Genomic DNA, 13,245 nt, shown 5'->3' with positions numbered 1-13,245 from the left:
TTGAGGCGTACTCCCTGTTCTGTTAATGACATTATCAGATAGTTAGCAAAACATAAGCATTACACTATGCTCTATTATAGGGGAGTATTTTCAAATCTGCTTATTAAAAGTGGAATTCGCTGTTCTTGCAGGTCAACATATGCAATCAGAACATGGGATTTATGGATACATTTTGGCTCATTTACAGCAAGGAGCAAATATAGCTACTGGGTGCAAAATTTGCACCTGGAAAAATCATTCTTGTACTGCAGGGAGAAAATGTAAAATTAACCACCTAAATTAGAGTTGAGAGAGGTGTATGATCTGACCCAACTCTAAAATGCAGTATAAAAAAATTCGAAATTGCTCAGTGTGTGTGTAGCATAAAATAGCATGCAGTAATAATAAGTTTGCATTTCCACCCCTTATGAGTTGTTTGGCTGCAAATTCTGCACTCTGGCATAGATAACACCTAACTCCAAACCAGCCCCAACGCTAGGATCAGTGCTTATATTTCCTGAATCTAATGAAGGCAATGAGAGGGTTACAAAATGTGCATGGTGTGGTTATTCATTCTGTAATGCCAGCCCAGGACGCATAGATGTGGGCTGTACCTCTGTATGACATATTCTAGGCTTTTTATTTTACACTGCAGCAAAGTAATGTCGTCCAAGTCTAGAGCTTAAGTCATATCAGACTAGTGGTGCCAAATGCTGTAACCGTGTTCCTTTCCTTTTGAAGGACTTTGGCACAAGTTAAAGAAAACACACAGGACTCTGCGTTTTGAACAAGGGGATCTGAAGAACCTGGCATAGTTCTGCTGTCCTAACAAAGTCATGCTTATGTGTGTATAGAATAAAAATGTGTACATCCTCTGCTAGAGTTCAAATGATTAACTAGATGATTGGCTACAATGTAGCTCAACGGCAGGTATGTCTCAGGGTCATTAAATATAAATTGTAGTTTACTTATGGTTAGCGGTGTCAGTGCCTCCACACGGCTTTCCACAAGTCACGGATGTGTTCGTACGCCAGAAATCAACCACAGAGAACCCATGCCTGCCTTGACCAAGGCAACAGCAATGCAAATCTGAAAATATAGCAGCATTGATTTACTAAAGGGCTTTTAATAAATCAGCCCTTCCACATTTACTACCGCAAAAAATGAGGAAGGAAAGATGTGAAGAGGGCAGAAGTGGAAATCGAGGAGATAGAAGCTAAGGTGTAGTCAATTGTGGGGCAGATGGGAGTAAATGGAGGGGGAGAAAAAAGGAGAGACACACACAAAGAGGTAGAGAGTTAGAGGCATCAATAATATGGAGACCGAGACACACAAAGAACTGGAGGGGCCCATTACTGTGCACCAGAGCATGAGGTTGTGTTTTTATTTTTTAAGAAAGATAAAAAATGCCCATGTAATGCCTCTCAAGACAATGGGCAGCCTGTGGCTCAGTCTGCAGAGATGTCAGCCCAAATCTTTGAATTTGGGACAGGCTCAGCCCACTCCTAGCGCCAAGCTGGCGCATGATTTCATGGGGTCACCATCAGGCTACAGGTCGGAATAAGCATGTGTAGGTGGATGGTAGAGTTGTGTAGGTGGAGAGAAATAATCCTCTATATATGGATGGTAGTGCTGAATGGGTTGGCAAGAAAAAAACAGGTGACAGTAGTGAGGCTGTATAGGAATAATCAGAGGAAAGAATAATTATATAGGTGGATGATACTAATGCTGCGAAGGTGGGCAGTAATAATTCTGTATACTGTGGGTGTGAGTGATACACATTTGAATACTAGTAATGCTATAGATATAGAAAGTAATAATCCTATATGAGTAGATGATAGTACTGCTGTAAAGGTGAATAGTAACATTCTTTTAGAGTTAGATGGTAGCAATGTTTAAAGTGGACAGCAACAATTCTGTAGGGGTTATGTTCAGGTGCTGGAAAGTATATAAATGCTATAAAAGGCCATTTAGCAATGGAATGAAGCACTGACCATTTCTGCCAGATTTATTGTAATATATAAAGGTAGCTGAGGGGCGTATTGGCACAAAAGGTAAACTAAAACTAAGACACAGGAACAGGGAATGGTGTATTGAGTTAACCCTGATATGACAGCAAAAAAAGGTTATTATGCAGAGTTGACAGGAAGTTCTACTACTCGGGCTCCTCTTTCACTAGTCCTGAGAGATTCTGCTGGAAGATGTCCAGGGAACATGATTTATCTCACTGCAGAAATCCCAGCAGGCGGCTCCGTTCTATTTCTCCCTTCTCTCTCCAAAAGGAACTTGAGGGCAGCACGTCAGGAGGCTGGGCTGTGAAAATGCAGAGGGCTCACGCTCAGCCCCCCACCCCCTATACACACTGCACTGCAGTTCTGGGTGTTTGCTGAGAAATGCATAAGTGGTGGCTATTCAAGAGCATGTGAGCTGCATGCCTTGTCCTCTCAGACACCGATATATATATATATATATATATATATATATATATATATATATATATATATATATATATATATATATATATATATATTATGTGTACACCCTTAATGTGTAGTGTTTATAAATATTTACAGCATAATACCATTGTTACTCCTTACCCTATTGCATAAAGTACATTTGCATGTCACTTAAATACACAATATGCAGTATAATTAATAGCATGCATAGGCAACGAGTAATGCTCCGGTGAATCAAATAGATCCCAAGTGACACTAAACGGAGCATCTTACATTCAACTAAACTTCCTCCTGCCTGACGCACATGTTCAGCAACAAGTAAACCTGACTACAGAGTAATTCCGTGAACCTTTTCAGGCTACTGCAGCCTGCATGTGTCTGTCAGAATATATGCACTTTACACTTGAAGAAAATAAATAATTAGAGAAGCATTAATTCACCAAATGAAGCTTAGTCGTTGTGTAATACTGACCAGATAAATAAAAAAGTTGTTCGCATAAACATTGTTACAATGAGCTGAAATTACTCTCAGTGACTTCGGTCTCCTGCTGCCTGTCTAAATAGAAAACTTCAATTTCATCTATACAGCATTTATTTAAGATAAGGGATGGTAATCATTGGAAATGAGGAGAGTACTGTATTTCTTATCTTTTTTCTGCTCTCTAAAATGGAAGAAGCTAAAGATATATTCCTATACAACAAATTATTTACTAGGATAACAGACCAGATACACACTTTGTTTTCAGATCCAGAGTCTATGTTTGGATGCTGTAAGGTACTTTCAGAGACATTTGTTTTGTATGGTTTTTTTTTTTTACCAAATTGAAACTGTCCATTGTATTAATTTTCATTCAAAATATGTTTGTATGAATTTATTGTTGAAGTGGGAAGGGATAAAACCAATCCTGCAGCCATGGCTGGCCTTTGCCAATGAGGGGTTGTGGGTGATATTTATTGCAGTCAGTGGGATAGGACAAACTCCTATCCCACTGGAATGTGCATAAGAATTGGTGCATTGTCTCCCCCAAACACAGTAAAGGGCTCACTGTGTATGTTACCACAAACTTCACATTAACCTTAACTTTACACCATAGCATGCAAATAAAGACACGGAGACCTGAATAAGTGATTAAACTTGGCAGGAATTTTATTATAAGGATTTTATATTAACTAACCTATGGTGGCGGAGAAAGAGCACTGCGGGACAGCTCACGAGCTGATCACACACGATTACTTAATGGACTGGCGCAAACCGCCGTAAGTCCGCAAAAAACATGGGGGAACAAATCCCTACATACATAGCGCTGAGTTGGCGTCAGAGTGACTGCCCCTTACAACTCACGCTGCCCTCCCTCACCGAGCCGGACAGGGACCCTCCTCACCGAAGGACCAAAAGGAGTTACTGTTACATCAAAGGGGGCAGTGACCTACGACCAACTACCAGTGCGCCCACTAATCAGCCGCTGAACGCAGTGCCTTCCTACCCCACCAATGACAACAAACCCCGGACTAACTTGAGGGATGGGTGGGTGGGATCTCGTGCTGCAAGTGAAGTAAAGCAGGAAGTACATCCTGCTATATTCTATCAAGGTCCCTCCCACATGGGTCCCCATTGGTCGGTCCCCACCCCATGTTAAAACACACCAGGTCATCATTCAGCTTGTTACAAACCCTGTCGCCCTTTAAGTGCGTTCGTCCTAATAGCCTCACTTGTCATAAAGGGCTCACTGTGTATGTTACCACAAACTTCACATTAACCTTAACTTTACACCATAGCATGCAAATAAAGACACGGAGACCTGAATAAGTTATTAAACTTGGCAGGAATTTTATTATAAGGATTTTATATTAACTAACCTATGGTGGCGGAGAAAGAGCACTGCGGGACAGCTCACGAGCTGATCACACACGATTACTTAATGGACTGGCGCAAACCGCCGTAAGTCCGCAAAAAACACGGGGGAACAAATCCCTACATACATAGCGCTAAGTTGGCGTCAGAGTGACTGCCCCTTACAACTCACGCTGCCCTCCCTCACCGAGCCGGACAGGGACCCTCCTCACCGAAGGACCAAAAGGAGTTACTGTTACATCAAAGGGGGCAGTGACCTACGACCAACTACCAGTGCGCCCACTAATCAGCCGCTGAACGCAGTGCCTTCCTACCCCGCTGCGCCCTACAGACGCCGCAGCCCGCCACCAACTAACCGAAACACGCCTCCACTCCCCCGTAAATCCTGTCTATAAAGAGACCCATACCCTCTTCATTAAGGTGAACGCCGTCCCGTCTAAAAAGATGTGGTGCCTCTACCCCTAACCCCGGGTGGTCTATGACTATACCCCCCATGGATCGTACTATTTTCCGGATGGAACTATTTAGCTTCCGAACCATAGCCGTCATCTTTTTTATAGGAATGGCTGTCCTCCATACTAATCGGGGAATAAGTGCTGACCAACCAATAATGATGTCTGGCCACGCCTCGTGTATTTGACGCAAGTCCTCTCTGATTTTAACGATGAGATCTAATGATTTACCCTTACCTAAATCGTTACCTCCCGCATGTACAACCAGAACGTCCGGTGGGCCTTGTTGTTTTATAAGCCTAATCAACCACGGAATAAGGTCCTGCCAGCCTAAACCTCTTTTGCCCCACCATCTAATCACCGTGCCGCAATTATCCGGGATACTTTTTGACCTGGGGTGGCCAGCGGCCCAAAAAACAAACGAATGACCGATGATCCACACCGTCTTAGTTCTAACACCATCACCTGAAATCAGAGAACCCATGTTAGCATGAAATCATTGAATTGGGCAGACAGACAGGCGTGGTATATAGGTATGAGAAGGATACGTGTTTGTAACAGAAAAAACGTAACACGAAGGGGGGTAAGGGAAGGTAGACACAAACGGGGAGCAGACCACCCAGGCGAAGGTAAACAACACCCGGAAAAACCCCGGCTGCACACCACTAATCAGGACTTACGCCCAGGGAAACCCGGGTGAAAATCCCTTCGCGCCCCCGCGTTAAAGCGGCGAGCGGAAAAGCCCAGGGTAGCCCACCAAGTGGAGGGGAAGATGGGATGGGTAAGGGAAGTGGGATGGGATGGTTTGAAGGCTCAGGCGAGAAAGAAAGTGTGAAAAGAAAAAACTGCGAAACCAAAACAAATTGGTTAAACAACACAACATTCAATCAATAACTTTGTCAATTCTCACATAAGACTGGTAAGCCGTGGACTTCCAGCGGCCCAAAGCTTTTATAGCTTCGTTAGAAGATCCCGCCAAGGCGGCAGATGTAGCTGCCCCGATCCTAAATGAGTGAGTCCCGTATAGGGTGCTGTTTAAATTAAGAGACTGTAAGGTCCGCTTTAAAATGGCCGCAAATTGGTATTTAGTCAAAGGAATGCTATTACTGTGACACAGAAACAAGTTGGCCTGGGGTCTCCTACTCATAAACTGTGACGCCAGCCTAAACGGGCAGATATGCTGAAGCTGTTGAGGAGCTAACTGCACCCACGAGCCCTTCCCGCTCTGATCAGTCTTAGATCTAACTATTTTGCAGGCAAAGGTCCCTTCACCCAGACTGACATGTTCTGCTCTCAACCCAGACTCTTGATGTCCTCTGGACCTAGCTACCAGCTCCGAAATGCGAAAAGCCCCAAAGAAGGCCATGGAAAAAGCCAAACTAAATAAAAGCTTCTCGTATTCGTCCGAGGTAACCAAACCCACTTTCCGTATCAAATCCTCCAAGATGTTAAGGGTAATTGGTAAACGAGCATCGCTATGAGAAGGACGGACTCTCCCCCAACCCTTCAAGGCCTTATTAATTAAAAAATGTTTGGTAACGTCCGGGTAACCCTGCAGCTTGGCCATAAATGATATACCAGCCAGGGTAGATGTCATAGAGGTCTTAGAATCACCCTCGGAATATCTGTCCCACATAAAGGCTAGCATAGCATCTCTCTGACCTGCCTCGGATTGCTCTTTCTGCCTGCTGAAAAACGACCACCGTCTCCATGACGCCTGATAGGATCTCAGGGTGGAGGGAGCTACCGCTTGTTCCGCGAGGCCTCTTATGCCGGCTTGATGATCTGCCAAACACAAGGGGGACACGGGGTACCAACACAGTCTGCGTGAGGAGCAAGGCTGCGAAACCTGTCCCAGTGGAATCGAGACAACGCATCTGCTAGGCTATTCTGCACCCCCGGAACATGCCTCGCCCTGAATGAAATGTCATTCTGCAAACAGCGCAACACTAGGTGCCGCAAGAGCAATATTGCCTGGTAGGCCGATGCACTCTGCTTGTTGATGGACTGGACCACCCCCAAATTGTCACACCAAAAAACTATGTGCCTACCCCGCAAAACGGGTGCCCACAATTCAATTGCCACCACAATCGGGAATAATTCAAGAACCAACAAGTTCCTAGTGGTCCCATCCCTCTGCCAATCATCGGGCCATCTATCCGCACACCAGTGTCCGTCCAGATAAGCCCCAAAGCCGGATGCCCCAGCAGCGTCCGTGAACAAGTTAATTTCCCCGTTTGTTACTGGAGGTGACGGCCAAATACGCTTGCCATTAAAACCCCTAAGAAAAATGAGCCATATCTGAAGATCCTCCCTAACCACCTTGGATAGTTGTATGACTGCATGTGGCCTACTCCTACCTGCTGTGGCTCTTTGGAGCTTCCTACAGAAAACCCTCCCCATGGGGATTACACGGCAGGCAAAGTTGAACCGCCCTAATAGGGACTGTATCGACCTCAGGGAACTAACGTTTGCCCCTAGCACTTCTGTGATAGCCTCATACATCTTTGTAACTTTGTCTGCTGGAAGCCTGCAGATCCCTGCTAGCGTGTCAATCTCGATCCCGAGGAATGAGAGACATGTAGTTGGGCCCTCCGTCTTGTCTGCTGCGATGGGAACGCCTAACACCCTAAACAAGGACTCCGTGGAAAAAAGCGTATCTCGACAAACCGTGGTACCAGGCGGCCCGATAACCAGGAAGTCGTCAAGATAATGCGCGATCCACCGACACCCTGTCCCGGCCTGAATGCACCAATGCAAGAAACCGCTAAATTTCTCGAACAGTGCGCATGAGATCGAACAACCCATGGGCAGGCAGCGATCGATGTAGTATTCACCACGATGCCGGAAACCCATGAATTGATACGACTCAGGGTGAAGGGGCAGCAATCTGAACGCCGATTCGATATCCACTTTGGCCAACAAGGAGCCCCTGCCGCATTCCTGGACCAGCGCTAGGGCCGATTCGAATGACTGATAACTGACAGAACTGAGATTAACGTCAATTGCGTCATTCACGGATTTACCGGCAGGATGAGACAAGTGCTGGATCAATCTAAACTTTCCTACTGCTTTTTTGGGAACTACCCCTACTGGGGACAAAATCAGATTGGGAATAGGAGGAAGTCGGAACGGACCAATCATGCGACCCAAACCAACCTCCTTCCCTATTTTTTCGTCTAATACTTCTGGGAAAGCGAGCGCCGATTTCAGATTAACCGGAGCTGCCGAGGAAACGCTACCTTGGACCGGGAGTTTAAAGCCAAAATGAAAGCCGTCATGGAGAAGGGACCCAGTCACCTTATCATCAAACCACCCTAGCCACTTATCCAGCTCAACCAAATCAATTGGCGACGGCCCCCTGACTCGGCAGAGCTGAGCCAGAGCCTCTTCCCCGTCCCCCACTTCCACGGGCCTTTGCGCATTCGTTGGCAGGGTGATGGCCGTTACATGACGTGCAAATGTGTCTAAATCTGCAGGCTGAGCCTCTTTGACAGGCCCCTGCATTGAAGTCATAACACCTTCCTTTTGGGGGGAGGACATTCTGCGTCCTCCCCGGCCCTTGAAACCGCCTGACAGAGCTACCCTCTGCAGACTGACTGCTGGGCCTCATTAACTCCAGCCAGGTGTCAATGTCTTTCGATCCCAGAGGAAGTCTCTCACGCCCACTCATCCGTTTCCTGAAAAGCTCGTCATATGCCCTCCAAATTACCGGGCCGTCCTTTACGTACATCCCACTAATAAGGTGCATATACCTCCATACCTCCGCTTGTTCGTTGGGACGGGTCTCTACATATATTGTGGCGAAAATGGAGAAGGCATTAACCCATCTAGAGAAGGATCTGTATTTCTCCTCCCCCATTCCCGACCTCTCACAGGCGGCCGCCAGCGCCTTCCTATCTTCGCCGGTTAACGCGTACATATCCACGTACTTACCCCTCCTAATTCTATCCCGTACGCTAGGCCTTATGCCGTGTGTAATTTCCAGGGATTCTACCTGCCCCAATTCGCTACGAGCCGCTGGTTGATCTGTGTCTCCTGATTGGGGTGTGTGCTTACTCCGTTTTCCTAACAATTCTGTTTCTAACAACTTAATTAATTTTCTGGGCCTGTCCCCCGAGCCGGAGGACCCACTGCTGGTAGATAAGACAGGTGATGCCAACAAGTGTAATTTATGTGTGTTAACGGAAATGGACTCACCGACAGGAGCAGTATTCCCAGCACCGACAGACGTCTCCCCGAGTGCAGTTGCCGCGACCTGTCCTCCAGACGTGTCCCGGACCGCATCCTCCCTGGTCCCTGACGACCTCAGATCACGAGACTCGGACCCCGAACGATCGTTCCGACCGACCCTCGTCTCCGGATTTGTAACTGTAGTCTCTGAAACGGGAAGGGGAACAGTCAGCTGAGATCTGGGCAAATAGTCCAAGCGCCGCCGCGCCGTGTTGATGTCTCTATCTACGTTAAACGGGTTAGGAGCCGCTAAATGGTCAGGGCTAGGGAACGTAGAAAATTCCTCCCGCCTCCGATCGCTAAACCCGGAGGTAGCCCGCCCCCCTAGGGGGAGAGGCCCTGGACCCAAATTACCGCCGCTGGAGTGGTGATAATCGACTATAATATTATCAGACCTGACCCCGTGACCCCCATGGGTGAACCCACCCGCCAAGTTCCCCGGGGAAGAGACCCTTCGTGACGTGTATGGGCGAGACGCTGGAGGTGACAGGCGTTGCCGGCGTAAAGAGGGCCATACGGGCGCCTCGGACCGGTCTCTGAAATCCATTGATGCCCTGGCAGGAAGTGTGTCCCACCCACCCGCATGGTGCTGGTATTCCCCGTGACCTGAGGTATGACCTTGGGACCTGCTGAACTCTTGACCTCCGCCCTGGTGTGACCCCTATGCTGATCCACCACTACTATGGGGCAGGAATGGGCTGGGAGGGAAATGCAATTGGTGGGGTGCTGGAGGGTTATGACCTCGTGACCTGAAGCCCTGGGCTGCCACAGGAGGGGTGATGGGGCACAATCTGAACTGGGAATGGCTCCTATCCTCAACAGGGCTGGCTGAAATGACACCTGATGTGCTAGCCTGGGGAGGGGGGGTGACGGCCACTTGCTGGGACCGCTGAGGCTGCCCGCTGAGCTCCCTACCAGAAACGCTGGCTGCCCCTGCAGACATGTCATCTAGACTGGCTGCGCTGCTGGATCCGGCCGGGCGCGATGGAGCGCGCGTTCTGCGCATGCGCGAACCGGCCGGGGGAAGAGGGGAGGGGGCGCCGCTGCGCCTAGTGGCGCAAAATGCTGGGAAGTGCCCGGGAGAGGATCCCAGGGGGGGCCGTGCATTATCGCCGCTTAGCGGCATGTCTGGAGTGAGGGCGGGGGTTTGGAGGGAAGAGGCTGAGGCTGAGGCTGGAAGATGGCGGCGGGAGGGGGTGGGAGAGGGGGACCTGAGGCGTGCCGGGCGAGGAGCATTTCTCTTGGGACGGGGCATTATGCTGGTGGCTGGAGGGAAAGAAACTAATGGCAAACGGAGGGGGGGGGGGTGGGTGACGGCGGGAACGGTGAATGAGGGGCTGTAGGGGGAGGGGGGGGCAGGCCAAATGTGGGGCAGGTAAAGACAAGGGGAGAAAGAAGGCTGGATTTAAAATATAACGGGAGGGGGAACGTTAAAGGCAAATGGAAATGGGCAAAAGAACACAATAAAACAAAGAATAAACCACAAAATGGGACTTATCCGTTTCCTCGCTGCTGGGTCTCCCACTGGATCTCGTGCTGCAAGTGAAGTAAAGCAGGAAGTACATCCTGCTATATTCTATCAAGGTCCCTCCCACATGGGTCCCCATTGGTCGGTCCCCACCCCATGTTAAAACACACCAGGTCATCATTCAGCTTGTTACAAACCCTGTCGCCCTTTAAGTGCGTTCGTCCTAATAGCCTCACTTGTCATTCTCTCTCCATCCTCTCCCAGCTTTTACATGTTATTCATAGAATATGAGTGTGTGTTCACCAAACCCTCCACCCCCTGGTTCTGGTTTTCCTTCCGCCATCTGCAATTCTCTTCCTCTAGGTCCTCATCTCCCCTCCCAGATTTTTCCTGCACCTCTCTGGTTCTCTTATCTACACCCCATTTCTACTTCCCCACCACCACCTTTCTGGTTCACCTCTCCCTCCTTTTCTCTTGTTCTCTCTCCCCACTTCACCTGCCCCCTTTCTCTGGTTCTCTCTCTTCTGCCAGCTCTCCCTGGTTCACCCACCCCCCAATCTTCTCTGGTTTCCTCTCTCCTGCCATCTCTATCCAAACCCCCCCTTCTCCAGTTCTCTCTCCTACCTTCTCTTTCAAGTTCACCCCCCCCCCCCTTCTTGGGTTCTCCCTCTCTCCTGCCTTTCTAGTTCTTCCCCACGTCTGTGGTTATCTATCATCTTCCCCCTCTTTAATTCTCTCTTGCTCTGGTCTTCTCTGCTGTATCTCCCTCTCCCTCTCTATTTCCTCCCCAGCAGTTTACTTATTTTACCTTTTGGATAGGACGGGCAGCAGTCCCTCTCATCTGGAAAGCAGAGCTACAGCTTCCTCTTTGACTCACATACATAATAATGCTGCAATGCTTAAAGGTTAAACTCCAGTTCTGCCATTTTTATTACTGTTGGTCTGCAGAATTACCATAATACCAGTGGTACCCTAGGTCTGGAGTCATAAATTGCGGCATTCTGTGCAGTGGTACCCTTAAAAGCCAGTTGGCCACACATATGAAAATACAGACACAAAAATGTGTGTATTTTAAGTTGCATATATTTTAAGATATATGCAACTAAAATTGCATGTATAATAAAGATATACGCAAGTCTATAGTCAAATCAAGATAAGCTTTTGTGTATCTTGATGTGGCCACAGTTTTACAGTTATAATCAACTTGATGCTGACAACTTATGTTAAACTTAAATTAATACATTTTCTAAAAGCATGCATTCCCTTGCAAAACAAGCACCAGTGCCAATGGCCTGGGCAGATTATCGTTAATGCAGGGAGACAGTGTGGGGCTTCCCCCGCAAAGTGCAAATGGCAGTCTATGCCAGAGAGGCATACTATAGATTGTAAGCTTTCAAGCAGGGTTCTCTTACCTCTCTGTCTGTATGTATTACCCAGTATTGTCTTATTAATGTTTGTTCCCAATTGTAAAGCGCTACGGAATTTGCTGGCGCTATATAAATAAATGTTGATGATGATGATGATACTATTGCAGGGAGATCTGCAGAGCAAGGATCCTCTGTCATAATGTGTGGCAGCCCCACCTTGGTCATCACAGGGCATAATTCTCTAAAATGTAAAAGTGAGATAAGGGAATGGATGGCCACGATTTTCCACAATACTTACTAACAGTAAACAATGACATGGAGTTCTTGCTTGCACTTTAGTACTACAAGCACCAGCTTGCCCAATCAGTTAATGGTTACCAAGGCTTGCTGGGACTTATAGTTCCACACTGTTTTATTGTTAATCTTTTACACATTATCCTGGCTCCCATAGGCCAGTTTAGCAGCCATGCTGAGTGGGTCTAGCACACATTATGACAAGGGTCTAGGTCCAGGGATCTTTGCGGACTGGTGACTAGCATTAAGTTAAAGAGGTTATGCACCTTGTCCTAGTAGAGATATTTTTGGACATGTCCATCATATATGATAAAGGGTTACCCTGTGGCCATAATTCAAACAGCATCTGGGGGTAAATGTATTAATCTGCACATTCTGCAAGTCGCCAATATTGGACGACTTTGCAGGGCAGATTTAAAACAGCAATCTCTTTACAGGCAAAACTTGCCTGTAAAGATTCTGATTAGTTTTTTTGCTACTACTACTGCCAATATCTGCTGTCATTGTATTATAAATTTAATTTAACTCTGCATCTGTTACCTATAGTGCCTATGAACTTGAGCTGTATTACCATTGCCTGCATCTAGTTATTACCTGTGTGATCCTTGTTTTAATAAAGAACTGTTTTAATTTTCAACAACTCTCAGTGGTTTGCATACTGGGAATCCTGACATATTACTTGTGCAATCCTAAGTGGTATTTCACTAGACAAACTCAGGGAGGGCGCTTGAACACTGGAGAAGTGTATGGGACGCCTGGAAGTGGTGTAGAAGTTTTGGACCTCGATTTATTTTGATCCTGATGATTCTGCCAAGCCTTGGTATTATGAGAGGTCTTAGGAAAAGATCAGCTTAAAGCTTTGATAGGAGTGGGGGAAAATGTTCTTGGTATAAAGTTTCGCAGGAGGATGTGATGAAGACTCCCAGGTGCTTGGTTTTCCTAGGCTGCCACTTACGTATTACGCTAAAAAGAAGAGCTTCTTTTTCCTGTGAAGATACATGTGGTAGCATGGACTCTGAAAACTTCTCCTGATGCAATATCGTTAATGATTTTACCAACGACTGAAAGTCCTGATCAGCATGCTGATTCATGTGTAGACACTATACAGGTTTTATAAGATTTACCTTTAGATCTGTGCTCTTCA

At 47.1% G+C, this 13,245-nt stretch overlaps 1 protein-coding gene across 1 annotated transcript; it reads right to left on the bottom strand.

Moving 5' to 3' along the window:
• Positions 1-4,239: 4,239 nt before the first annotated feature.
• LOC142094507 (uncharacterized) lies at positions 4,240-9,900 on the bottom strand. The gene is made up of 2 exons (XM_075176741.1): positions 8,940-9,900; positions 4,240-6,524 (listed from the first exon to the last, which is right to left on the bottom strand). Exons 1-2 carry the CDS (start codon positions 9,517-9,519, stop codon positions 5,623-5,625), a joined length of 1,482 nt encoding a protein of 493 aa, XP_075032842.1. The 5' UTR covers positions 9,520-9,900; the 3' UTR covers positions 4,240-5,622.
• Between the last annotated feature and the right edge of the window lie 3,345 nt (positions 9,901-13,245).

Source organism: Mixophyes fleayi, chromosome 6, assembly GCF_038048845.1.
Source record: "Mixophyes fleayi isolate aMixFle1 chromosome 6, aMixFle1.hap1, whole genome shotgun sequence".
Lineage (NCBI taxonomy): Eukaryota > Metazoa > Chordata > Amphibia > Anura > Limnodynastidae > Mixophyes > Mixophyes fleayi.
This window is presented reverse-complemented; position numbering and strand designations above follow the sequence as displayed.